We start from the raw sequence: 26,351 nt of genomic DNA, 5'->3' as shown, positions 1-26,351 counted from the left end.
CAGTCAGTTAAGCGTCTGACTCCTGATTTCAGCTCAGGTCATGATCTCAGGGCTGTGAGATCCAACCCCACGCCGGTCTCTGCACTCAGCCAGGAGTCTGCTTGAGGTTCTCTCTCTCCCTCTCCTTCTACCCCTACCGCTGTTCAATAAATAAATGAAATCCTTTAAAGAATTTTCTTTAAATGAAAAAATAAACAAATCTCATTTTATCTTAGCATTACCATATTGGCCCATTGTACCCTTTCATAAATCTAAATCCATTCTGGAATCGTAGTGATCTTATTTTTCCTTCAGCTATCTTGCTATTTCATCAGCATAGAAACTATTTCATCATTACTTGTAAATTATCCTCCTCATACTGGAAAATAAAAGACTGAAATACATATGTATATTTTTATACATTATATATTAAGGAAGAATGATGACGTTACATTGAAGGATGGTGCAGTATTGAAATAAATCAGCACCATTACATTATCCTTTAGTGTTTCTATTGTGTTGCCCAAAGTATTACATTAATTTTTAGGAAGCTATAGAAGATGTCTAGAGAGACTCTTGTCTTTATAGTCGTTCTGTTTTGTTTTTGTTTTTGTTTTCATAGAATACAATTGAGAATTCAGAATTATTCATTTTCTGCCCATAATGGCAAAGAGAACAAAATTGACAGAGGAAGGTGTTATACTAGACAAATCAGAAGATGAATGTAGAGGCAGCAGCTCTTTGGGCACTAACAATGATTATGAAATTGATTGTATAAGTGAAATCTCTTGAGTCTTCAGATAAGAGTATTCTAAATGAATTTTCTCAAACTCAAGAGTCAGTGGGTAAACAATACATCTCTAGGAATAAAAAGGAAATATGGTATTCTCATACAATTAGTCCTTGAAAAGCACCTCGTCACATAATATTTTGTGATAAGAACCTGGAACATCCTGTTTGTTGAAATGACATATGACCATATTTTTCTTTTTTATGGTGTTTACCAAAAGTTATTTGATGTAGTTTGTAACTGGGCAAATGCTCAAGCAAGGACAAAGATGATCAAAAAGAAATAGGTTATGTATAAATGAAACAATTTGTTGGATTTATCATGTTAATTGGTAATTATCAATTTAATAATGAAAATATTTTACAATTATAGACCAAAGAAGATGGCTGGGCCATTTTCACTTCAATACAAATGTGAGCCATGAAAGGTTTTTTTTTTTTTTTTTAAGATTTTATTTATTTATTTATTTGTCAGAGAGAGAGAGAGAGGAGAAGCAGGCTCCTCGCTGAGCAAGGAGCCCAATGCGGGACTCCATCCCAAGACCTTGGGATCATGACCTGAGCCAAAAGCAGATGTTTAACTGACTGAGCCACCCAGGCATCCCATCAAAGCTTTTTAAAGTATTACATTTTGACAATGCAAGTATAAGTAAAAGAACTGATGGGACTGGAGGAGATTGTGCTACGGGACTGGAGGAGATTATGCTAAGTGAAATAATCGAGCAGAGAAAGACAATTATATGGTTTCACTCATTTATGGAACATAAGAAATAGGGAGATCGGTAGGAGAAGGAAGGGAAAAATGAAGGGGGGGTAAACAGAAGGGGGAATGAACCATGAGAGACTGTGGACTCTGGGAAACAAACTGAGGGCTTCAGAGGGGAGGGGGGTGGGGGATTGGGATAGGCCGGTGATGGGTATTAAGGAGGGCACATATTGTATGGTGCACTGGGTGTTACATGCAAATAATGAATCATGGAACATTGCATCAAAAACTGGGGATGTACTGTATGGTCACTAATATAACAAAATAAAAATTATTTTAAAAAAAGAATTGGAAATAATGATAAGCTGGAACCTATTAGAAATGTATTACTAATCCAGAATCATTTCAATGGTGCAAGTGTGAGAAGAACCAGAAGTAACAAGTTAGAACTTATTGATAAAGATATATTTGAAATCTGGAATCAGGACATATGAAATGCATATATTCAGTCTGTGCATGACGGCTGTGCATGCATTCCTAGAATGCATAGTTGATGCACAGTTAGCTACATTCAAAAGGCATTGCCCATTTTGGGTAAACAGACCTTCAAAACCAGGAAAATAATGGAACATAAATTGGAGTTTAGTGTACTTAAGTTCTTATTAAAATTTCTAATAACTTTCTTTTTAAATAACAGCTTTATTGAGATAAAATTCACATATATAAAATACACTTTTTAAAGTATACAATTCAGTGGCTTTTAGTGTAGTTACAGAATTGTGCAACCAACACTACTCTCTAATTTTTGGAACCTTTTCGTTGTCCTGAAAAGAAACCCTATGCCTATTAGTATCACCCCTCATTCTCCCCTGTCTTTAGCCGTGGCAGTCACTAATCTGCCTTGTCTGTAGTGATTGTCTGTTCTGGACATTTTGTATAAATGGAATCATAGGGATGCCTGCTGGCTCAGTCAGTGAAGCACGCAACTGTTGATCTCGGGATTGTAAATTCAGGCCCAACATTGGGTGTAGAGATTACTTAAAAATAAAATCTTTGAAAAAAGGGAATCATAAAATGTGTCCTTTTGTGACTGGCTTCTTTAATTTAGTATAATGTTTTCAGGGTTCCCTGATGGTACAACATGATTCGTTCCTTTTTGTGACTGAATAATATTCCATTGTTTGGATACACCACATTTTGTTTATCCATTCACCAGTTGATGGACATTTGGGTCAGTTCCACTTTGGAGGTATCATGAGTAATGCTGCTTTGAACATTTATGTACATGTTTTTGAGTGGACATATGGTATTTCTATTGGGTATTTATCTAGGATCATATTACCATATTACCATATTACCAGTTAAATACTCTGTATTTAACATTTTGAGGAACTGCCAAACTGTTTTCCAAAGCGCTTGCACCATTTTACATTGCCAACACTGTATGAGGGTTCTAGTTTCTCCACACCCTTCCCAACACTTGTTGGTTATAGTTTCTCCACACCCTTGTCCTTTTGGTTATAGCCATCCAACTGGGTATAAAGTGGTGTCTAGTTGTGGTTTTGATTTGAATTTCCAAAATAACTATGATGTTGAACATCTTATGTGCTTTTTTCCACGCATATCTTCTTTGGAGACATGTCTATTCAAATCCTTTGCCTCTTTTTAACTGGATCTCAGTAGTTGGTTTTCAATATTGCTTATTCTTCCAAACTTTACTACTAAAGGTTAAATTTTTCCAAAATATGCAACCTGTTGTGGAAAAAAAATTTTAAATGCAAATCTGCCATCTGTGCTGAATTCTCTTTACAGATGAAAAGCTTGAGAGCAAGATTGAAGTCAAAACAGTTAAATACCTAGAAAAGCTTGATTTCTTGGTCTTGCTGATGTACTGTTTATTTTAGTTATTTTTGTGTAACACTACAGTCTTAGTATTATTCGGAATCATGTTCTTAACATGGAAGAGAAGTCAGTACATATTTGGGTCTTGCTTTTTATGTTTTCATCTTTTCTATTAACTTCTCTATTTCATGGCTATACTCCTAACACACATGTTATGATGAACCATGGTTTCAGGCGATGGCTTGATGGTGTTGCTTGCCAACTTACGTTAGTAGGAAAGGGTTTGGGCCCTCATTGAGGGAGTCTCTTGTGGCAAAGTGGGCGAAGCAGAAATAAGAGCTGCTCCCATTTTGGGCAAGCGCAGAAGGTCCCTGCAAGTTGTCAGCAGTTGGCATGGAAGGCTTGTAGCTTGCTTATTCATACCCCATCAAGTCCAGCCTTAGCTACTCCTACCCTTTTCTCCATTCTTCTCCTCAGTGGGTTGTGAAGAGTAGCTCATTGAGAAGCCTAACTGTGTATTAATGTGTGTATCAAGCACTGGAGGTGAGCATACAGCTGTCCATCTCCACTTAGGTAGTTAATACATCCCAGTTACACAAGATTTAAAGAATGGGAGCCGGAGGTTAGTGTCACAAGAAAACTTTCTTGCCTGTATGTGTAAGTGGCTTCCCGACCTGGCTTTGAGCTTTTGTGAATATTCTCAGAGATGAGTCAGGTTGTCTGATTCTAAAAACCATGATTAGGGTTTAGGTCTCTGCTCACCCCCAGCCATTCATATCCAGTTGCTTCTTGCTACTTCCTTAAACATGTAATATTTATTGAACTTTATAATAGGTGTTCAGGAACACATTATGTACAAATATAGGAAATTCCCTGTGTGTGAAATAAAATAAGTTTTTTTGGGGGGGGTTGTTTGTTTTTAAAGATTTAATTTATTTGACATAGAGAGAGAGAGTGAGCACAAGCAGGGGGAGCATTGAGCAGGGAGCCCGACGTGGGGTCGGACCCTGGGATCATAACCTGAGCCGAAGGCAGACACTTAACCAACTGAGCCACCCAGGCACCCTGAAATAAAAGATGCTATCTGCTGTTTTCAGTTATGGCTTAAGGAATGACTTAAATTCAGGCTTATTCTTGACTTCTCTAATGAACATTTTCTTCTTTTTTTCTAGATATTGAAAGATACAGTAAAAGATACATGAAGGTGTACAAAGAGGAGTGGATACCAGGTAATTATAAAACTGAAAATATTAAAATAATTTTTAAAGTTTATCTCCCTACCCCATATTTTTAGGGAAAATTTTCTATTTTCACCATGGTAATTTTCACTATAGGAAAATAGTCTTGCTCCTTTCCTATAATTAATTAGTAATGTATATCCTTTGAAAACCAGGATGAAAAGATTTTTATACTGTAACAAGGAGGAGTTAGTGTTTTGGGAGTTCTTAAAATACTTTTTTATAAAATAGGGACTTGCCAAACCCATTTGGACTTGCCAAACCCATTTGGGCTTTCCTTTTCCGTTTGCCACAATCACAATTTTAATCTACAGTCCCAATAATACTTATGTGATTGTGAGTGATTTTACAGCTTTTGAGGAGCAAACAAGTTTAGTTAAAGGATGTTTTAAGCCAAATTCGTGGATATTCCTTTCTTTTAAGCAGACATAGATATTTTTATTTGTTAAGATGGCTTTTCAGTAGAACCATATCTAAGAGAGTTTTTTTCAACGTTCACAAATTTTCCTTAGACACAGGCAAGATGGAAGAGGCTAGAGAGTTTTCGATCATCTCATTCATTTGCAGATAAAGAAACGTTGCCATAGAAATGGAGTGATTTATCAGGGTGACTGGGACAGTGCTACTAGAACCGAGGTCTTTTTTTAACTCACTTCCCTTTGACTTCTCTGTCCTTGGTGTTTTGTGGAAACTTCCTTTATGTAAGAGCATAAATGGCATTTATAGCATTATTGCTTGCATGGGTTATAGTGGTCTTTTCAGTGTGGATCATTGATAAGGTTAGATTCCCCTTGAACACTCTCCTCTCTCCTATCTCAGATCTTTCATATCTGCCACATCATAAATATTCATCTCCTGAATGATTCTCTTTGCATACATTTTCATGAACATCAATGAGTCACTTATAAAAGCAGAAATATATTCAAAGCCAGATTTATTAGTTCAGGTAAAATAGCTTGAATTACAAATACTTTCTACAAAATATATTGAGTTTTTATTAGCAGGCAGTATTTTTTAATCCATTCTCATGTTGCTTCATTTTTCTGATTAATTCTGTGCTTAACCATGAAAAGAAAGTGGGGTCCCTGGGTGGCTCAGAGAGTTGAGCGTCCAACGCTTGGTTTTGACTTAGGTAATGATCTCAGGGGTGGGATTGAGCCCCACATAGGGCTGCATGCTCAGCGAGGAATCCCTCCCACTCATGTGTTCTCTCTCTCTAAAATGAATAAATAATTATTTTAAAAAATTAAAAGAAAGTGACAATTTAGAGGAATTGTTAAGCTAATTCAGGCAAAATCATTTTTTAAAGATTTACTTATTTATTAGAGAGAGAGTGCAGGGGGTGGTGCAGAGGGGAGGAAGAGAGAGAATCTCAAGCAGATTACCCACAGGGCTCGATCTCACAACCCTGGGATCATGACCTGAGCCGAAATCAAGAGTCTAAGGCTGAAGTGACTGAGCCTCCCAGGTGCCCCAGGCAAAATTATTTATTGAAGAAAATTTACTTTTCCTTAGGTATTTATATTTTTAATTATAAAGTGTTTGGATAATTATTAGAATTGTTTATTTAATTTTGCATGTGTTGGGATTGTGGTCACATATTTTAACTTTTGAAAAATATCAACTATAGACAATTTACAAAATACAGCATAGTCAAAGAATAAATAATACATAAGAAAAGGAGCTGTAATCCTAACACCCACAAAGAATTATTGTAATATTTTGTTCCCAACATAGAGGTTTCTCTGCACAAATATTAAATGTATAAAAATATTTATATGTTAGGTTTATTTTTTAATGAGATTCTGTACATACTATCTTAGAAACTTTTTTTCAAACAATATATCATGAGTAACTCTTCATAAAAATTTTCTTGCATTATTTTTCTTGTTATGAAAATTTCTCTATTTAAAATTGATAAGATAAATACTGTGTTGCTGTTGAAAGAATGTTGTAGAAATTTTATAGCACTATTTTGAAGGGTTTTTTTTTAAGTTTATTTAATGTTTTCATACTCTCTGCATTCAGCATGGGGCTTGAACTCACAACCACAAGATCAAAGCCACATGCTCTACTGACTGAGCCAGCCAAATGCCCTCAAAGTTGGTTTTTGTTTTGTTTTGTTTTTCTTTAAGTTTTTAAAATTTATTTAACAGAGAGAGACACAGCGAGAGAGGGAACACAAGCAGGGGAAGCTATAGAGGGAGAGGGAGAAGCAGGCTTCCCACTGAGCAGGGATCCCGATGTGGGGCTTGATCCCAGGACCCTGGGATCATGACCTGAGCCAAAGTCAAATGCTTAATTGACTGAGCCACCCAGGCACTCCACCCCCCAAAGTTTTTTTAATAAACCTTTTCTTCTTCATAGGAGAAAATATATTACTATTATATTTTGATTCCCTGGCTAAATCTGTACAGTCAGATATTAAGAAATTTTATTTTCATTGCAGAAGCAACTGTGATGTCCTTTATTTATTGTTTTTAAAGATCTATTTTTTTTATTTGGGGAGAGAATCTTATGCCCTGATCTGGGGCTCAGTCTCACGACCCTCATACATGACCTTAGCTGAAACCAAGAGTTGGATGTTTAAGTTACGGTGCCACCCAGGTGTCCCTGTCATGTCCTTTTTTTTTTTTTTTAAAGATTTTATTTATTTATTTGAGAGAGAGAGAGAAAGAGAGAGAGAGAATACGAGCAAGGGGAGGAGCAGAGGGAGGGGGACAAGCAAACTGCCCACTGAGTGGGGAGCCCAACTCACGGCTGTATCCCAGAACCCTGACATCATGACCTGAGTCAGATGCTTCACTGACTGAGCTACCCAGGCACCCCCTGTCATGCCCTTTAAATAGTCATGTTGAGTGCCACTAATCCCTAGAGGGAATTTCAATTTTTTTTTTCTTTTGTATATGCAGATTGGAGAAGACTCCCAAGAGAAATGATGCCAAGGAAGAAGTGCAAAAAAGGTACGTTGACTAATGTAATAATCCAGGTTAAAAAAGGTTATTGCTCAAATTCTAATTATGAAATTATCAATCTGAAGTTGTACTCGGTGTTCTGAATGCTTTTTCTTAAAATATGTTTGGCATTTGGTTATTTCTTTAAAACTTTTTGTTGTTGATTTTTGTTTTGTTTTTGTTTAGTTGGTTTTCCTTTCTTTAATTATGGAATTTTGATGTGCCAAGAAAGACTTTTCTAGTATATAGACATTTTTTAAAATTTGAAATTTAGCATATTTGAAACTTTTTAAATGTTTTTAATGTCTATATTTTAAGTTTTTTTAAAATTAATTAACATAATGTATTATTAGTTTCAGAGGTAGAGGTCAGTGATTCATCAGTCTTACATAATACCCAGTGCTCATTACATCATGTGCCCTCCTTAATGTCTATCACCCAGTCACCCCATCCCTCTACCCGCCTTCCCTCCAACAACTCTCAGTTTGTTTCCTATGATTAGGTCTCTAATGGTTTGTCTCCCTCTCTGGTTTTCTCTTGTTTTATTTTTTCCTCTCTTCCCCTATGATCCTCTGTTTTGTTTCTTAAATTCCACATATCTGTGAGATCATATGATAATTGTCTTTCTCTAATTGACTTATTTCGCTTAGCCTTATACTCTCTAGTTCCATCCACGTTGTTGCAAATGGCAAGGTTTCATTTTTTGATGGCTGCGTAATATTCCATTGTGTGTGTGTATATGTACACACACACACACACACACACACACATACACACACACCACATCTTCTTTATCCATTCATCTGTTGATGGACATCTGGGCTCTTTCCATAGTTTGGCTATTGTGGACGTTGCCGTTATAAACACTGGGGTGCAGATGCCCCTTTGGATCACTACATTTGTATCTTTGAAGTAAATACCCAGTAGTGCAATTGCTGGGTCATAGGGTAGCTCTATTTTCAACTTTTTGAGGAACCTCCATACTGTTTTCCAGAGTGGATACACCAGGTTGCATTCCCACCAACAGTGTAAGAGGGTTCCCCTTTCTGTGTATCTTCGCCAACATCTGTCATTTCCTGACTTGTTAATTTTAGCCATTCTGAATGGTGTGAGGTGGTATTGCATTGTGGTTTTGATTTGTATTTCCCTGATGATGAGTGATGTTGAGCATTTTTTCATGTGTCTGTTGGCCATTTGGATGTCTTCTTTGGAGAAATGTCTGTTCATGACTTCTGCCCATTTCTTTGATTGGATTATTTGTTGTTTGGGTGTTGAGTTTGATAAGTTCTTTATAAATTTTGGATACTATCCCTTTATCTGATAAGACATCTGCAAATATCTTCTCCTATTCTGTTGGTTGACTTTTGGCTTTGTTGACTGTTGCTGTTGCTGTGCATATACTTTAAGTTTTTAACTAAAACATTTGGAACTGGTAAAATTTGGGAACTGTTAAATTAGAGCTATATGTTGTACATAAAATACCAAAGTGAAAGTTTCTGATGTGTTGTTCTTTCATAATTCCACTGAGTAAAAAGTTGTTGAGCATCTACTATTGCCAGACACTGTGCTAAAGGAATAAAACAGTAAGCAAAGTGGGAATAATCCTTGCCCTAATGGGGCTTACAGTCAAATGAAGTAAAAACATAAAACAAAAACACAATGTCCTCATTGGGAGGTCAGGGGAGTTTCTTTGAGGAAATGGAATTGGAAGTCCAGATTAAAAAATGAGTAGGAGTTTACTAAGATATGATTGGTGGAAGAACATTGGAGAAAGACCAGGTTTGTGAGGGGAAAGACATGAGTTCAGTTTAAAGGTGGTCTTTAAGGTTCCTCTGAAATATATCAATAGAAACGTTAAGCATGTTGTTGTATACAGGGGGGTGGACCTCAAAATGGAGATGATAGTGATCAGCGTAGAGTTAATTGAAACATGAAGAAGGAAGGGTGAGATGGTCTAGGGTTAAATTAGAGAATTAGAAGCAATGAAGGCCTAAGCCTAAGCTTAGAGGAATGCCAAAATTTAATAGGCTGGTAATAGAGATTGAATCAGCAAAGAAAGGAGATAGAAAGAGAGAGGGGTGGGAGAGCAGAGAACCCAAGAGAGTACAGTTACAGAAGCAAGAGTATGCAAGAAGTAGAGACTATTTCCGTGCGCCCTGGTGGCTTAGTTGGTTAATTGTCTGCCTTGGGCTCAGGTCATGATCCCGGGGTCTTGGGATCTAGCCCAGTGTCGGGCTCCCTGCTCAGTGGGAAGTCTGCTTCCCTCTCCTCCTACTGCTTCCCATGCTTGTGCTCTCTCTCTCTGTCAAATAAATAAATAAAATCTTAAAAAAAAAAAAGAAAAAAGAAGTAGAGACTATTTCAAAAGGTGATCAACAGTGTTAAAGGAGTTTAAACATAGTTGCTGTGAGGTCAAGTAAGATAAAGATTGGAAAATGTAAACTAATTTTTGACATGTCGATCATTGTTGACCTCAGGGAAAGCTTTTTTCTTTTTTTAAAGATTTCATTTCTTTATTTAGAGAGAGCATGTGAGGGCGGAGGGGCAGAGGGAGAGAGTGAATCTCAAGCAGACTCCGAGCTGATGTGGGGCTCAGTCTCACAATCCTGAGATCATGACCTGAGCCAAAATCAGAAGTCAGACACTTAACCAACTGAACCACCCAGGCACCCCTCAGCGAGAGCTTTTTAAGACATTTGTAAGGGTGGAATTCAGGTTGGAATGGGTTAAACAGTAAATGAGAATTTAGGAAAAGGGGACAGCTAGCACAAATGAGTGTTTGGGGAATTTGGATATAAAGAATAAAGAGAGAGAAAGGGAAGTAGCCAGGGGTGCCTGGGTGACTTAGCCAGCTGGGCATCTGCCGTCAACTCAGGTCATGATCCCAGGGCCCTGGGGTGGAGCCCTGAGTTGGGCTTGGGCTCCCTGCTCAGCGGCTTGTCCCTCTCCCTCTGCCGCTCCCCCTGCTTGTACTCTATATTGAATGAATGAATGAATAAACGGAAGTAGCCAGAGAGGTTAATAACAATGGGGTTAGAAACTAGGAGAAGAGAAGAAATTCCCCCAGCCCTTGCCACTCTCTTTTCATCGGGCCTGGTATTTTGCATTTTGCTTTTTAATAGACTTCATTTTTTAGAGCAGTTTTATATTCACAGGAAAATTGAGCAGATAAGTACAGATTTCCCACATGCTCCCTGCTGCCACACATGCATAGTCTCCCCCATTATTAACATCCCCCACCAGAGTGGTACATTTGTTACAATCAATGATCCTACTTTGACATATCACTATTACACAGAGTCCATAGTTTACTTTAGGATTTACTCTTGTTATTGTACATTCTGTGCGTAATGACGTACCATTGTATTATCATACATACTTTTACTGCTTTAAAAATTCTCTGTGCTCTGCCTTTCCATCCCTTCCTCCTCCTGACCCCTGGCAACCACTGATCTTTTTACTGTCTCCATAGCTTTGCCTTTTCCAGAATGTCATATTGTCGGAAGCATACAGTATATAGCCTTTTCAGATTGGCTGCTTTTACTTAGTTATATGCATTTCAGTTTCCTCCATGACTTTTCATGGCTTGACAGCTCATTTTTTGTTAGTGCTAAATAATATTCCATAGTCTGGATGTTCCACAGTTTATTTATCCGTTTACCTACTGGAGGTCATCTTGATTGCTTCCAAGATTTGGCAGTTATGAATAAAGTTGCTATAAATATCCATTGTTGTGCGGACATGAGCGTTCAACTCCTTTGAGTAAATACCAAGGAGGATGATTGCTGGACTGTATAGGGAGAATATGTTTAGTTTTGTAAGACACCACCAAACTGTCTTCCAAAGTTCCTCTGCCATTTTGCATTCCAACTAGCAACCAGTGAGAATTGCTATTTTTACACATCCTGGCTAGTATTTAGTACTGTCAGTGTTCTGGATTTTGGCCATTCTAATAGGTGTGTGGTAATATCTCAGTACTGTTTTAATTTGCATTTCCCTGGTGACATATGATGTGGAGCATCTTTGTATATGCTTACTTGCCTTTTGTGTATCTTGTTCAGCTTTAGGTAGATGTCCGTTTAGGTCTTTGGCCCACTTTTTAATGTTTTTTGTGTATGTGTGTGTTCTTATTGTTGAGTTTTAGGAGTTCTTTATATATTTTGGATCACAGTCTATAGGAAAAACTCATAGTCTATGCTGTGAATTTCTCCTTTACTCTTGTACTACTACCATATTCACAACATTTCTGACACCAGATGTGTGGAATTTCTTTCCCCACACCAAGCAGTTCTCTGCAACAGCAGCTGAGTGTCTTATAATTTAATTCAATTCCAACAGCAACTGGAATTAGCACAGATCCCACAAGTTAAGGACTCAGCCCCACAAGACTACTCCCCACTTCAGATGCTAATTGCAAGTAGTAAGTTCCCCGCATTACCCACAACTTCTGTCTGACTTGGCTATGGATCAGAGGTTCCCATGACCTTCCTCCCACTTGGATTTCATTTGCTAGAACAGCGTGCAGAACTCAGGAAAATACTTTGGTTTACCAGTTTATTATTTAATGAAGGATATGATAAAGGCTATAGATGAACAGTCAGATGAAGAGATAGGTAGGGCAAAGTCTAGAAGGGTTCCCAGCACAGGAACTTCTGTCTCTTTTGGAGCTGGGGTGCACCATCTTCCCAGTATGTGGATGTGTTTACTAACCTGGAAACTCCTCAAATACCCATACTTTGGTGTTTTTTTAGAGACTTCATCATGTAGGTATGATCACTCATTAACTCAATCTCCAGTCCCTCTCCGCTTTCCCAGGGAATGGGGGATGGAGCTGAAAATTCCAGTCTTTTAATCATGGTTTGTTCTGTCTTGTGACTAGTCTCCATCTTGAAACTATCCAGGAGCCCACCAAGAGTTGCCTCCTTAGAACAAAAGACACTTCTATCACCCAGTAAATTCCAAGGGATTAGGAACTCTGCAGGAACCAGTTTCAAAGACTAAATATTAGAACAAAACATGCTCCTAGTGTTACCTAGGAAATTATAAGAGTTTTAAGAGTTCTGTGCCAGGAACCAGAAACAGAGACCAATATATATTTTTTCCATTATTTCACATGGTCTGTTATCAGATATGTCTTTCGTAATTATTTTCTCCCGGTCTATGGTTTGTTTTCTCAGTCTCTTGACATTATCTTTTGCAAAGCAGAATTTTTTAATTTTAATGAAGTCTGATTTATCAGTAGGCAAGTCCGACTTTCATAGATCGTAGCACTTTGGTGTTGTATCTAAGAAGTCATCACCAAACTCAAGGTCATCTAGATTTTCTCCTATGTTATCTTTTAAGAGTTTTATAGTTTTTAGTTTTGTGTTTTGCGTAACTCAAAATGTGATCCATTTTGAGTTTATTTTGGTGAAGGGTGTAAGGTCTGTCTAGATTCATTTTATGCATGTGGAGGTTTAGTTGTTCCAACACCATTTGTTGAAAAGACTATCTCTTCTCCATTGTACTGCCTTGGCTTCTTTTTCTATATTTATGTGGGTCTATTTCTGGGCTCTCAGTTGTGTTCCATTGACCCTATGTTTATTCTTTCACCTTTATCACACAGTCTTAATTACTATAGCTTTAGAGTGTGTTTTAAAGTCCAGTATTGTCAGTCCTCCAACTTTGTTCTTTCCTTCAGTATTGTGTTGGCTATTCTGGATCTTTTGCCTCTCTGTACAAACATTAGAAACAGTTTGTTGATACTGAAAAATAACTTACTAAGATTTTGATTGAGATTGCATTGAATCCATAGATGAATTTGGATCCCAGACATCCCAACAAATTTTGGTAATTTGACACTTCTCTCCCAGTTATACATAAAAGAATTTGTGATTATATAAAACCAGATTGATAAGTAGCAAAGATGCTCAGTGGCCTTTCAGCAACTGACTTTCTTAGTTAAGAGATCAGTAGTTTTTTATTTATTTTTTTTTTATTATTTTTAAGATTGATTTATTTGAGAGAGAGAGAGCAAGCTGGGGGGAGGGGTCAAGTAAGAGAGAGAATCCTGAAGCAGACTTTCTGCTGAGTGTGGAGCCCAACATGGGCCTCAATCCCGGGACTCTGAGATCATGACCTGAGGCGAAATCAAGAGTCACCTGATCAACCGACTGAGCCACCCAGGCGCCCCAAGAGACCAGTAGTTTTTAATAAGTTTATTTACTTGACCATGTCTATAATACCCATTTAACAGACTTATGTGTTAGGAAATTTACATAATTCAACAAAAGATTTTTAGAGAAAAAGACTTCATGATGTGAGTAAATTACATTCTTAGCTAATGTTTTCTGCATCGATATTATAATATATATTGAGATCTAGTTCATATGTGATACTACATTTTATGTGCTACAGTTCAAATTAAACAGCCTTTACCCTCAAGGGGAACAAAGAAAGTTACCTATTATTAAATCTAACTGTTACCTTTTTTCTGAGCAAAACTTCACAAATATATATGTTGGGGTTCTGAGCTCAGTGACTCCCTGAGGGGCAATTTGGTATAACACAGTAAACTGTAATTCCATCAGTTGTGGGTCATCCACCACAATCTAGAAATTTCTTCTTCTATAGGTTAAATGTTAATCTTTAACAGAATTACATCTTTCTGAGTCATATTTCTCTGTTACCAAGTAATTTCTAGGTATTTAGTTTGATTTTGGGAAAGGACTGTAATACTTTTTGATCACAATGGGACAATTTTGTAGCATATCATAATGCCTTGGTAACTGACTGGCTGGATCTATATGTGAAATAATTCTCCATTCCCTGCAGTTGTAGAATAGTCTCAAATGCATTATTTTTTATATGGCTTAAAAAATATCCCAAAGCCATTAAAACATTTTATTTATATTGCTTTGAATTTTCAGATTCACATAATGGGTCTGTTCACTTTAACCATTTTAATCTTCATTCCAAAGATGAGGGTTATGTTGCATGAGTGTAACTCCTTTCTCATTTCTTTAACCATTGACAAATGCATATTTATTCTGCACTTGTTTTTTATTTTCCAAACCTGGTCAAATTGCCCTAGTCAAAATAAAGTACACTGATCAGTGAACAGGAAGCCAGTGCAGATGATATATTTGTGAGAGTCTTTCACTGGTCCTCCGATGTTTCTACGTAAAGTAACATTTTAGTAGTTCAGGCCTTAATAACATTACTTGCCTGTACAGATTTTCAGTATCGGTAAAAAGCTATCTGGTTACAGTGTTAGAAAACATCCTATGAAGTGATGATCATTTATTCCTCATCATGGAAAATTGGTGAGGCATGCTGACTTGTTATTCTTTAAGAAAATCAATTTGGTCTGCAAATTATGTGACTGCCCGCTATGACATATCACTATGCTAGACAGCATGTGAAAAGGCAAAGAAATATACTATGCAGTTGCTGTTACAGAAATACGTGTTAACAGTGGGTTTACTTCAGCAGGCCCCAAATCCGAAAAGGCGAAAGATACCGGCAAAGGTGCTTCACTCGCTAATACTGCAGATGTGTTGAAAAAAATTGAGGTAAGGTTTTCTTCTTGCTCTCCAAGCAAGCTGAAAAAGTGTCATGCCTCCTTTCACCTTCTTCAGTCTTTCCACCTTCTCTCCCTTTTAATAGTATGTGGCTTTGGCAGAACCAAGCCCAGCACACAGGGTAACTGGAGAGATTTGAACATTGTTGGTTGGGAGATAAAGAAGCTCCATCCTACCCTTCTTCACCACTTACCTGTCAACTTACCTTCTGTCACCTACTTCTTTTTCTATGTATCACTACTTTCCCCTTAAGTTGGAATTATGTATGGGAAAGAAACACAAAAGAGTTACATACCTAAAATGTATTTCTTTTTAAAAACCTCTCATTTTTCCCCCTTATTATATATGTACTTTTTTAGTGCTTTTTTTCATCTCATGGTAAGTGTAGAAGATTCTATTGAGAAAAAAGCACATCTTACGGAACTACTTTTATACCTTCATTGTTTTTAATATTTCAAAAATAGAAAGATAAAAAATCCAAAATGTTAATAAACTGAAAAATTGCCCTCCCATCCCTTCCCCTAACCATCCAGTACCCCCTTTGTAGACAACTAGTTTCTTATAGATAGATCTTTCAGAAATATTTTATGCATAACAAATAATTTTTTTTCTTTTTAATGACAAAAGCTAGCATATTATACTCTTCTGCATTTTCATTTCATCACTTATAATCAATGGAGATGGTTCTATGTCAGTCTGTGTAGAGTTTGCCTTATTCTTTTTTTTTTCCCCTCTTTTTTGGCTGCACTATAGGAATGAACCATAATTTATTTAACCGGTACCCTATTGATGGATATAATGTTTCATCTAGAGTTTTGCTATTATAAACAGTGCTGGAGTGAATTCATATTAAGTATGTCATTTTACATCTGTAGAGTAGATTTCTTGAAGTGGACTTCTTGGGTCAGTTGTTATGCGTATTAGATAATACGGATAGATATTGACAGATCACTCTCCATGGAGGTTATGCCAATTTATTCCCACTGTCCATGCATATGTTACGTTGCATTGATGGTGATGATGATGATGATAACGATAGTAGCTAGCACTTACTGAGAACTTACTAGGTACCAGGCTCTTTGATGAAAGCTATCTACGTACATTATGTCCTGAAGTCTTCATAACAACAAAGAGAGATGGGTATTATTTTTCCTTACCTACAGATAAGGAGGTCAAGGCTTTAAAATTTTTACTTGCCTGGTCAAGTTGGCACAGCTATGGGATAACAGAAACTCATATTTTTGTTATTTTATTTTTTGGCCTGTACTTGAGCTGGAGATAACATATCTGAAAATAATGCCAGGAGGATATTGAAGGAATGGTGATAACTGTCAGGTTTAACTGTGGTGGAATGATGGATGGGGTTGTAGAACTAGCCAACATGTATTGATTGAACACAGATTCTAACGCTTCTTAAAGCTTCCTGGAAAGAAGTTGCTAAGATGCTACCTGCTATAAGGAAGATTGATCTGAATGTGATTTCTCATCAGAACAAATTGTTGTTTCCTGATTTTCTACATTTGAACACCTTTTTCATTTTGCACATTGTTAAAACTGAAGTTTTAAATCTGGAAATCTAAATGAGTTAGCTTTAGTATCTCTCAGTTAAAGAGCAAAATTGGCTTCTGGATGACTCTGTTATTGTTCATTTCTTCAGCAAAAGTAGTTGCAAGTTTTATTATAATAAAACTTCTGTGGATGGGGAGGAAGTAACAGTCAAATCTCATGATTAATGTGTGAATAATCAGACAGCACTAAACTAATATTTGAGCCTATGCTTGATTTACAGGAAGCTCTCTCTATAGGTTGGCTGCATATTATTTAAACTGAAAGAACAGTTAACTAAGTTAACAATGTTTTCACATTGTATTAATCACATTATTCTTAAAACAAATCTGCAAGGTAAATAGTTAAATCTCACAGAGGAGAAAATGGAGACTAGTAAGTAGACAAACCAAACTAGTAGCTTAGCACAAAAAGAAAAAAGTAATGAGACAATGTGTATGGCTCTGAGATCATTTTTTTAAATTGCATAAATCTGCTATTGTTAACCGATTTTTTTATGGGTTTGATTTAGGTCTATGTGATACAAATAAAGTTGTTTCTTTTTAAAAAATATTTGAGGTGACAGTAATGGAAATAAAGACTTCCTAGTCCTACAGAGCAGCGAATGATTTTTATATTTTAAAAACATGCTCCATAATTCTTTTAAATATGTTTATTGCTAATTGTGAAATAATAGCTAACAGCAGGATTTTTCAGATATAGCATATATCTTGCACAGAGTTTCATAAGTACAGCACTACAGTTTCCTTTAAACTAAACAAAATTGATGGGTTGTAGGCTTCTTTACTGCAATTTGATTAAAATAGAAAAGAAAAAACTCCATATGTTAACGTCGACATAGCATCATTATATGTGGGTATGTGTGTGTGTGTGTTTATAGACACTTCAGAAGATCTATAAACACTGTTTTGTTTACTTGCAATTTTCCAAAGGGCTTGTCAATTGGAAAAATTGCACACCTTATATTGCAATAACTCATATAAGGCAACATGGGTCAGTGTGAAGATAAATCATCTTATGTCTATTACCTTGGTTTTATTTGTTCTCAGTGGAATGAGCTGGAAAAGGTGGAATTTGAATTTTTTTAAAGGTTTTATTTACTTATTTGACAGAGAAAGAGAGAGAGCCTGAGTGAGCACAAGCAGGGGGAGAAGCAGGCAGAGGCAGAGGGAGAAGCACGCTTCCTGCTGAGCAGGGAGCCCAATGCGGGGCTTGATCCCAGGACCCTGGGATCATGACCTGAGCCGAAGGCAGACACTTAGCCAACTAAGCCACCCAGGTGCCCCAGAATTTGAATTTTGATTAGAAATTGAATCTATCTGAATTAGTGTTTTTATTGCCTTTGATTTCCTTAAATTCAAACTTGAATATAATTAAAGGGATTTTAAAAATAAATATTTAAGAGCCAGTAAAGGAATAGCTAAATTGTAGTCACTCCAAATACAAATGTGTTTTCTCTCTATATGTAATCTACAAAGCGAACATAATAGGATGGAGCATTTACAACTATATGAATTAATGTTCTGATTATTGTTTAAGAATAATCATATCTTAGCTAAAGTGATCCTGTGCTTTAATTATGAGTATTAACAAAGGGGCACCTGGCTGGCTCATTTGGTAGAGCATGCGACTCTTGATGTCAGGGTCATGAGTTCAAGTCCCAGGTCGGGACATTGAACAACGTAGACATTTTTGAAATGTTATGATTACATTCTCTTTTCTCCTTTCATGTTGGAAAGATAACAAAATAGCATTCTGGAAGTTTCTCTCTATGAACTGAATCAACTCAGTATTTTGGAAGGAGGTAGGATAGAAACCATAAAAATAAAGCATTGTGCTTAGAACTGATACCGAGCAACCCCTGAAACCCAGTTATGAAGTAACAAAATCAATGAAACACTAGTAGAATGACAGGTCAGAGAGTTCCTCCTTTATTGAGTGAACTCAGTTTCCTAGGTAGTGGTCTGGAGGATTAGGATAAGGTGATGGTTGACTGTGTTTTCTTGAGGCTAAGCAGGGAGGTCAAAGTCTAGTGGTTTCCATTTAAATTAATGAAGTTCATTTATACCAGGAATTGGAAAAGAGAGGTGATGGCGAAAAATCAGATGAAGAAAATGAAGAGAAAGAAGGAAGCAAAGAGAAAAGTAAAGAAGGCGATGAGGAGGAGGACGATGATGCTGCGGAACAAGAGGAATATGATGAAGAAGAGCAAGAAGAGGTAATAAAGTTAGTAAGGTTAAGGATTATCTAACAAGGAATCAGATATATGCTACATAATTAAAATAACAAACCCAAACCAAGCTGCTGGGAACGAGGGATATGTAATTGTCACTGGTGTCAGTTCCTTAGTGTCAAGACAATTAGAGCATTGAAATAATGATGCCAAACTGAATCTAGGAGGTACAAGTAACTTGAGAGGCAACTTTGTAAGTGGAAGTCTGCAAGTGAAGCAAATTGATCAGATTAGTTTAAGATTTATCTACATGGAATTTTAAACCCACCATTACTGTTATTAAGGACTCAGTCATTTACAGTCTGAAGAAGAAATCCCTGCCATACCATCATGTTTCAAACCCCAAAGTGCATGTGGACACTGCCAGAGAACAGTTCTAATCTAACCTCCAGGATCTGGCTGAGTTAGGACTTAGTGGTTTGGATTCGGGATTTCTAACTTCTAGAAACATGCTGCATCTCAAAATAAGCTAGAGCCAATCAGGATATTTTTGAGCAGGGTAACTTTGTTGGTCACAGAAGCTTTGGGACTTAGTAGACACCTCATTCAGTAACCCTGGGCTGAGAGTTTCTTCTCCATGGCAGTAAACTTTGTCTTCACTCCCTTTCAGCTTCCCACATGATGCTGAATCTTTCCTTTACCCAAAACTGCTATAACTATGAAGTCCTTATTACATGCTTTAATTTGTTTACATAAAGTTTTGGATTGTTTTGGAATTTATATTGGTGTAAAGAGAGAGGTATGGATCCATTTTTATCTATTTCCAAATGGCTAGCCATCTGCTAACCTCATTTATTAAATAATTTGCTTTCTTCATTGATTTGAAATTCCCCTGTATCAACTATTAGATTCCCACTTCTACTTAGATGTTTTTCTGGGACCTGTTTTTAAACCAACAGTCTGCTGTTCCAATTAATAGAAGCTTCTGATTATTTGTTATTTCTGGGGAAGGATTTTCCTGAGCATTCTTTATCCTTCCAGATAAATTTTAAACATCTTAAATTTTAAAATATCACATTGTGTCCAACTTTCTTTCCAGGTCATTCACTTTTTTATTCCTGCATTCTGATGTGATTGAGACTGCCAGACCTCTGATACTCTGCTTCCCCTTCACTGGTTCCCTGTCTTAATTTCCTTCCCTAAGAGGCTTAGACCCGTGCTCACCCTTTAACTGCTTTCTTGCCATTACTCTTGTCCCTTGTCCTCCAAGCACACATTTGAGATCAAGATAACCTTTGATCTGTTCCACTGTCTCCCCTTTTCCCTCCAAACCACCTGTTGAGCTTTTCTGAGCAATCACAGAAACTGATTGTCACTAAGGCAACACTCACTAGACCCTTGTTGCTGACTAGCATGGTTTCTGTGCTTCTCTTATCAAGTCATCTTTCTACAGCAGTTATTTTGGGTCATCCCTTAATCCCTTTCCTTGACTCCCTTTCCTTTCACTCTTAGCAGATAATAACCCCTTCATACAGAAAATGAAGCCATCAAGAAGAAACTCCCTTAATTTCATGTACTCTGCCTTCAAACTAAATGTCTTTCCTCCCCCTCCTTTTTTTCAGTGGAAGAAATAACCTTCATTGTTTTGGGGGCTAATTGTCCTACCTTTTGGGGGTCCATAATCCTTATGTCTTTTCCCTTTTCATATTTTCAATCTCTTTTCCTACTCATCTCTTCCATTCATGCATTAAAACATGTTCATCTCTCATTATGAAGTATGTTGCCCACATTCCCTTCCAAGTGCCTGCTAACTCCTGGAAAGCTGTTTAGCTAGCTTCACTTGCTCACTGCCCCCTACCCTCCTCCATTTAGTTCTTTTCATCTGATTTCCACCTATACGCTATTGAAATTATTGCCACCAAGTTCACCAATAGATAAATTTTAGTCCTTATTTCACTTTTCTGCAACATTTAACACTGCTCACAACTTCATTATTAAAATATTATTTCCTTTATTTAAATTCAACAATTTAAGGCAATTATGGCATCAACTATATGCCAGGCATTGTGTTGCATTCCAAGACATAGGCAAACGTTGTTTTTCCTGGTTTTTGTGACACAACACTTCTTGTTTTTCTCCTATTTCTGGTACCTTTTCATGATCTCTTTTGAATTCTTCTCTTCTTTCTAATCTTTAAATATCAGTATTCTTCAGACTTCTTCCCTTGGATTTCCTTTTCTCTCTCTAATCTCCCTGACTGCATCCCTACCCAAAATGTTAGCTGCCCTATGATACCTATTACTCTTTTTTTTTTTCATTCCCTGTATGGTAATTGTACACTAAACGTATGTTTTGAATTGTACTAGGCAAGGGGAATATCAAGATAAGATACAGTTCTCTCATCGAGGTATTGGTGTAGTGGGGAGACACACACGAGAGGAGACAGTTACAATACAATGAATAATGCTATGGTGTAGTATAGTACAGGATGCCATAGGAGTACGTAAGAGGGGCACCAAACTTCATTTTAGTGATGTGAAAGGAGATATCTCAAAGAAGACAGTGTGAAGACTTAATCAGATCAAGGTAAGAAATGGACTGGAGGAGATGTGCAGATAGAGGAAGGAGGGTGGAGAAGGCTTGCAGGTGATGAGAGTGTAGCCTAATAGGGTAATTGACCAGGTAAGTCAATATGGCTGCACTAGAGAGTGTAAGTGGGGGTAGTGGAGAGAAGAGGCTGAAGAGACAAATATAAGGTCTTAAATACCAGGCTGAGCAATATGACTTTATCCTGAGTGCTGCAGGAAGCCTTTGAAGGTTTTAAGCAGTGGAGTAGTTCTATCATATTTATATTTTAGAAAGCTCAGTTGCTTGGATTGGAAGGAACCATGGTTAAATCATGTTTGAAAGCTTGTTGCTTTGAACCGGTGGTTCTCACCCAGTGGTGATTTTGCTCTCCAAGGCATATTTGGTAACATCTGGAGACATTTTTGTTTGTCACAACTGGTTTTGGGGATCATGGTGTACTATTATCTTTGAATGGGTAGTGGCCTGTTTTCTAGACAAGACTGGCTTTTGGAATGCTGTCTTTATAAAGTCTGCTCAAGGTGAGCTCTGTTGAAATTAAGATCATCCCTAATAAGAATAACAAACATCAGGACTCTAATAATTTCAGAATTCTGTGTTAGGCCTTAGCAGAGTACTAAACACAGTTTATATAATACATTTCATTGAAAAGAAAAAAATCCTTTCCACTTTAATAGAGAAAGGATACATGTTTTGAGTATGAGTTGGGTGAGGGATGAAGAGGGGAGCTCAGTTAAAGACTTTCTAGATTTAAAGTCATACTCGGCTCTTTTTAGCAATCAATTAATGAAAAAACTCATGTTAATTAACTTACTTGACATATTGAGGATTTGATAAGCATTGTTTTTGAAGAGTAAATGGAAGATATTATCTAGGTAACATCTCTATGTAAAATTAAAGAAACGTAGTATTTTCTTTCTTCGATCTTCTGAATATTATAATCAAAGAAAAAAGCAAGGGTTCAAATGAAAGCCAAGAACCATTTAAGCCATCAGTTTCAACAAGTTCTCACTTTGTACTTGTATCAAGATTATTACCATCACAAAATTACCTAAGGTGAATCACTGGGTGTACTTGAAAGTGTTTGAGTCTAAAGCATAAGTTGCATACATTTGATTTGGAATAGTGAAGTATCCCTTCCAATCTCATTTACAAAGTGGTCTCATCTGAACTCTCAGTCATGCACCCCTCCTCCGTATACTAGCCCCAGGCTTCCGCCAGCCTTCCAGACATTATTGGATTTCTTGGCCCCAGAGAAACCAGGCAATCTTCCTGGAGATGCTATGGAAACTTACTGGATACAGAAACTTACAGTGTTTAGGGAAGACACAGTAATGAAATCGATGTCTGAATAATACAAATTATCTTGCATTATTTATATAAATTTATATGTAAAAAAATCCCACGATGCAGATACTAAAAAAGCTGGGGCGCCTGGGTAGCGCAGTCGTTAAAGCGTCTGCCTTCGGCTCAGGGCGTGATCCCGGCGTAGCGGGATCGAGTCCCACATCGGGCTCCTCTGCTATGAGCCTGCTTCTTCCTCTCCCACTCCCCCTGCTGTGTTCCCTCTCTCGCTGGCTGTCTCTCTGTCACATAAATAAATAAAATCTTAAAAAAAAAAAAAAAAAAAAAAAAGATACTAAAAAAGCTGATATCCAGATGGCCTTTTTTTGAGAATAGTCTCTTCTTACTCTATAATAACTCCTGGTATAGAGAGTGGAGATGTAGAGATTAATTTTTTTATGGCGGATTTCGATGAAGTACAAGAATCTAGTGACAAATAAAATAAACACCCATGGATTTATCACCCAGCTTTAACAATCATCAATTTATTGCCAGTCTTTTAACCACTCATTCATTTACCCAATCCACTCCTATACCCCCACTTCCATTCCCCATCCACCTTGGATTGTTATAAAGCTAACCCCAGGCATTGTATCATGTGATCCATAAATATTTTCACGTGTACTAAAAAATAAGGGCTCTTTAACAACGTCACAATATCATTATTACACCTAACATAATGAAATATAATTCCTTCATATTGTCAAATATTAAGCTAATATTCAAATATTTTTGATTGTCTCAAAAAATTTTATTGTTCATTCCAATCAAAATCCAAATACAGCCCATACACTGTAATTAGTTAATAATTCTTAAATTTCTTTTAATCCATATCCAAAATGGATTTTTGAATTTGTGATAGAAAGCACAGAAATATCAGGAATCATTTACATGGATAAGAGTCTTCCCCAGTCTTAATAATTGAAATGTTCCCAGAAGCTTCATTCCTCTTAACCTCAAGGAAACTGAGGGGCCCTAGATGGAAAATGACATTTTCTAAGTTTGATATGGAATCTTGAGGCCTGTTTTTTGACAGGAAGCAAAAATCCCTTTACTTATGCTCAGTTACACATCGTGACTGAAAACCTCAGTTCTGGGGTAGTTTAATGAATGTTAATGTAAATTGACTTTGTTTCTTGAGTGTCTGTACATTTGTTTGGAGTAAGTGTTTAGTGGTTTAGTTAACTAAACCATGTATCATCCTACTAAACTGTAATGAATTCGATGTATCACTCTACTAAGGTGTCATGGACATTCCTTCATTTTCTCTTAACTAGTTGGTGCCTGAAAATAGTAGAAGGTGATGGTCTTGGGGAAAGCTGCATCAGTAGATGGGAATGAAAACCAATGTGTTTTCTAAGCAGATGGAATAGCAGAAACTTTTTAAAAGCCTGCTATGTTTTCTTAGTACCCAGACTTGATATTCATAAATTTAAAGGGACAGCCTACATTATATTTTTAATAATGATCTTACTACTCATTCATTTTAATGTTTACTGAGGAATATATCATTTCACTTAGGAAAATGACTACATTAATTCATACTTTGAAGATGGAGATGATTTTGGTGCAGACAGTGATGACAACATGGATGAAGCAACCTATTAGCTATGAAATTTCTCCAAAAATGTCTTTATGGTATCACTTCTGAACATTTGGACAGACTTGTTTTCTATTTCTGATCAGGAATATTGTATTTTTGTTCCTCTTTTGTTGGACAAATACTTGCTGTCAAAATATTCAGAACCACTTTGAGTTTACATACTGTATACCTTACCAATCAGTCTCTGATACTCTGACATTCCTTTTCAACACCCCTGTCATCCGTCTTCTGTATTCAAGTGGATTTTTCTTGTATCGTTTGGATTTCAATGTGCCTAGAGTTTTCGCATTTTTTAACCTATGTATTCCTACTTGAACAAACTACTCTTGTTGAACTCGATCTGTTGTCAAACTATTACTAGTCATTATAGTGGATTTCTGTAATCTGAAAGTTGATACAATAATACTGCACAAAGAGCACTTTAAAAACAAAGAAACTTGAAAATAATTTTATCTTTTACTTTTGCATGGTATGTTCTGTGCTGCATTATGACTATGAAAACCTACCTGAGCTCTTACAAGTGCATATTTTATGAGACTGGAAATCTTGTGATCAAAAACATACAGGGAAAAATGCCATTCTGAACTGTATGAATTTCCCAGCTCACATCTCAGCCCGTACAAAAACCTGAGATGAATATTAAAAAATACTTGAATTTGAAGCCAACTCAATACCACTTAACATATAATCATCTCTCTGTAGTTAAGTTTGTTATCTTTGAATAGTTGGGCTTATGAAAAATTAGATACCTAATTTTGTACTTTACAAAAGTGTTGAGAAAGTTCTAGTCATAGAAATCTCACTGCAGAATACATGTGTACGAAATCTGTGAGGTGCAGTGGCCGTTGTTAAATTTCACAGAACTCATAGTTATCTGATTGATTTATGTAACAATGCAGAATAAAACTCAGGTCATTTTAAAATTAAGATTAATCTTTTTTGTTTTGATTAAAAACTGGCTCCCCTGCCTTTTTATATTTTGGCAGGGAAAATACCTAAAAACCCCAGCCTCCAAAGACACACAAATGCCAAAGATTTTCAAGGGAATTCGTATTGTAGATTTTTAAATGATTTCTTAATATTCCCTACCAAAAAGAATAAAGAAGATAATTTTTCCCTTTTGGGAAGATATTACCCCTTACCTTCTAACCTTGAGAATCAAAGCCCTGGATTCTGTTTCTACCTTTACTATAGACTCAACCTTGAAAATGAGCTTGGTTAAGTTTTCTGTGCCTTAGTTTCTCCACCTGTAAACTATTTCCTATCAAGATTGCTTACACACCAACCAAAATTTGCCAGGTGTATTCATTCGTACCTTATAGAAATGATTGATCACTTCTTAAATTTGGTTCTCACCCTCTAAAAATGTAGCTTTGTAAGCGATTGAAAACAAAGTTTTAAAAAACAAGCAAGGTTTCCTCACAAACTCCATTATGACCTGATTTTCCCATCTTGTATTCTGGAGGGAAGGATTGGAGAAAATTTATGTCTTGTGCCATTTTGTAACATGACTTTCTCAGGAAAAACATCACTTTCAATTTTAATACCTCCTCAGATTATTCAAGGTGGGTGTGAAGACCAATTGTTCGTTCAGTGTGTCGATCATATGTGAATTATTTGTTGAAATAATTTCTGGGAAATTTTAGACATTCTAAATGTAAAACATAAAAGAAGTCCACATTAAAACAGCAATCTCTGGACTTAAAAGTAGAAACTCACGTGAAGTTTCTAGTTGTAATGGGTAAATAAGGTCACTTAGGATTGTTAATCAAAACATTGTTTTTTTTCTTCTCTCACCTCCTTAGTACCTTAGCCAAATACAATTTATAGGAATCTGATCTCAATGGTTCTGTTTACTTGCTTCAATATAAATCTGCAGATAACCCTGTGAATTGGTCGGATGCACTGAAGATACAGGTATTTAGTTTCCTAGCTCTCAGTTTTGCCTCCTGTTTTAGTCCAGCAGATGGTGAGACAGCCCCTTTGGGCAGGGATTCGCTTCAGGAGGC

General features: G+C 36.7%; 1 protein-coding gene across 2 annotated transcripts in view; it reads left to right on the top strand.

Annotated features, from left to right (window-relative positions):
* Positions 1 to 26,180, top strand: part of POLR3G (RNA polymerase III subunit G) — a 97,816-nt gene extending 71,636 nt beyond the window's left edge. Inside the window, exons 7-11 of one of the 2 annotated variants that reach the window (XM_008700832.2) lie at positions 4,489 to 4,545; positions 7,467 to 7,517; positions 14,982 to 15,061; positions 18,708 to 18,854; positions 24,261 to 26,180. In XM_008700832.2, coding sequence (XP_008699054.1) covers positions 4,489 to 4,545; positions 7,467 to 7,517; positions 14,982 to 15,061; positions 18,708 to 18,854; positions 24,261 to 24,347 — 422 coding nt within the window. In that variant the 3' untranslated portion in view covers positions 24,348 to 26,180. Of the gene's footprint in view, positions 1 to 4,488; positions 4,546 to 7,466; positions 7,518 to 14,978; positions 15,062 to 18,707; positions 18,855 to 24,260 lie in introns of both variants that reach the window. The other variant, XM_040622099.1, reaches the window with a different exon arrangement.
* Positions 26,181 to 26,351: the final 171 nt, after the last annotated feature.

This window comes from Ursus maritimus, unplaced genomic scaffold, assembly GCF_017311325.1.
Source record: "Ursus maritimus isolate PB19 unplaced genomic scaffold, ASM1731132v1 scaffold_5, whole genome shotgun sequence".
Lineage (NCBI taxonomy): Eukaryota > Metazoa > Chordata > Mammalia > Carnivora > Ursidae > Ursus > Ursus maritimus.
Note: the sequence above shows the minus strand (reverse complement) of the source record. Positions and strands in the feature narration are given on the sequence as shown.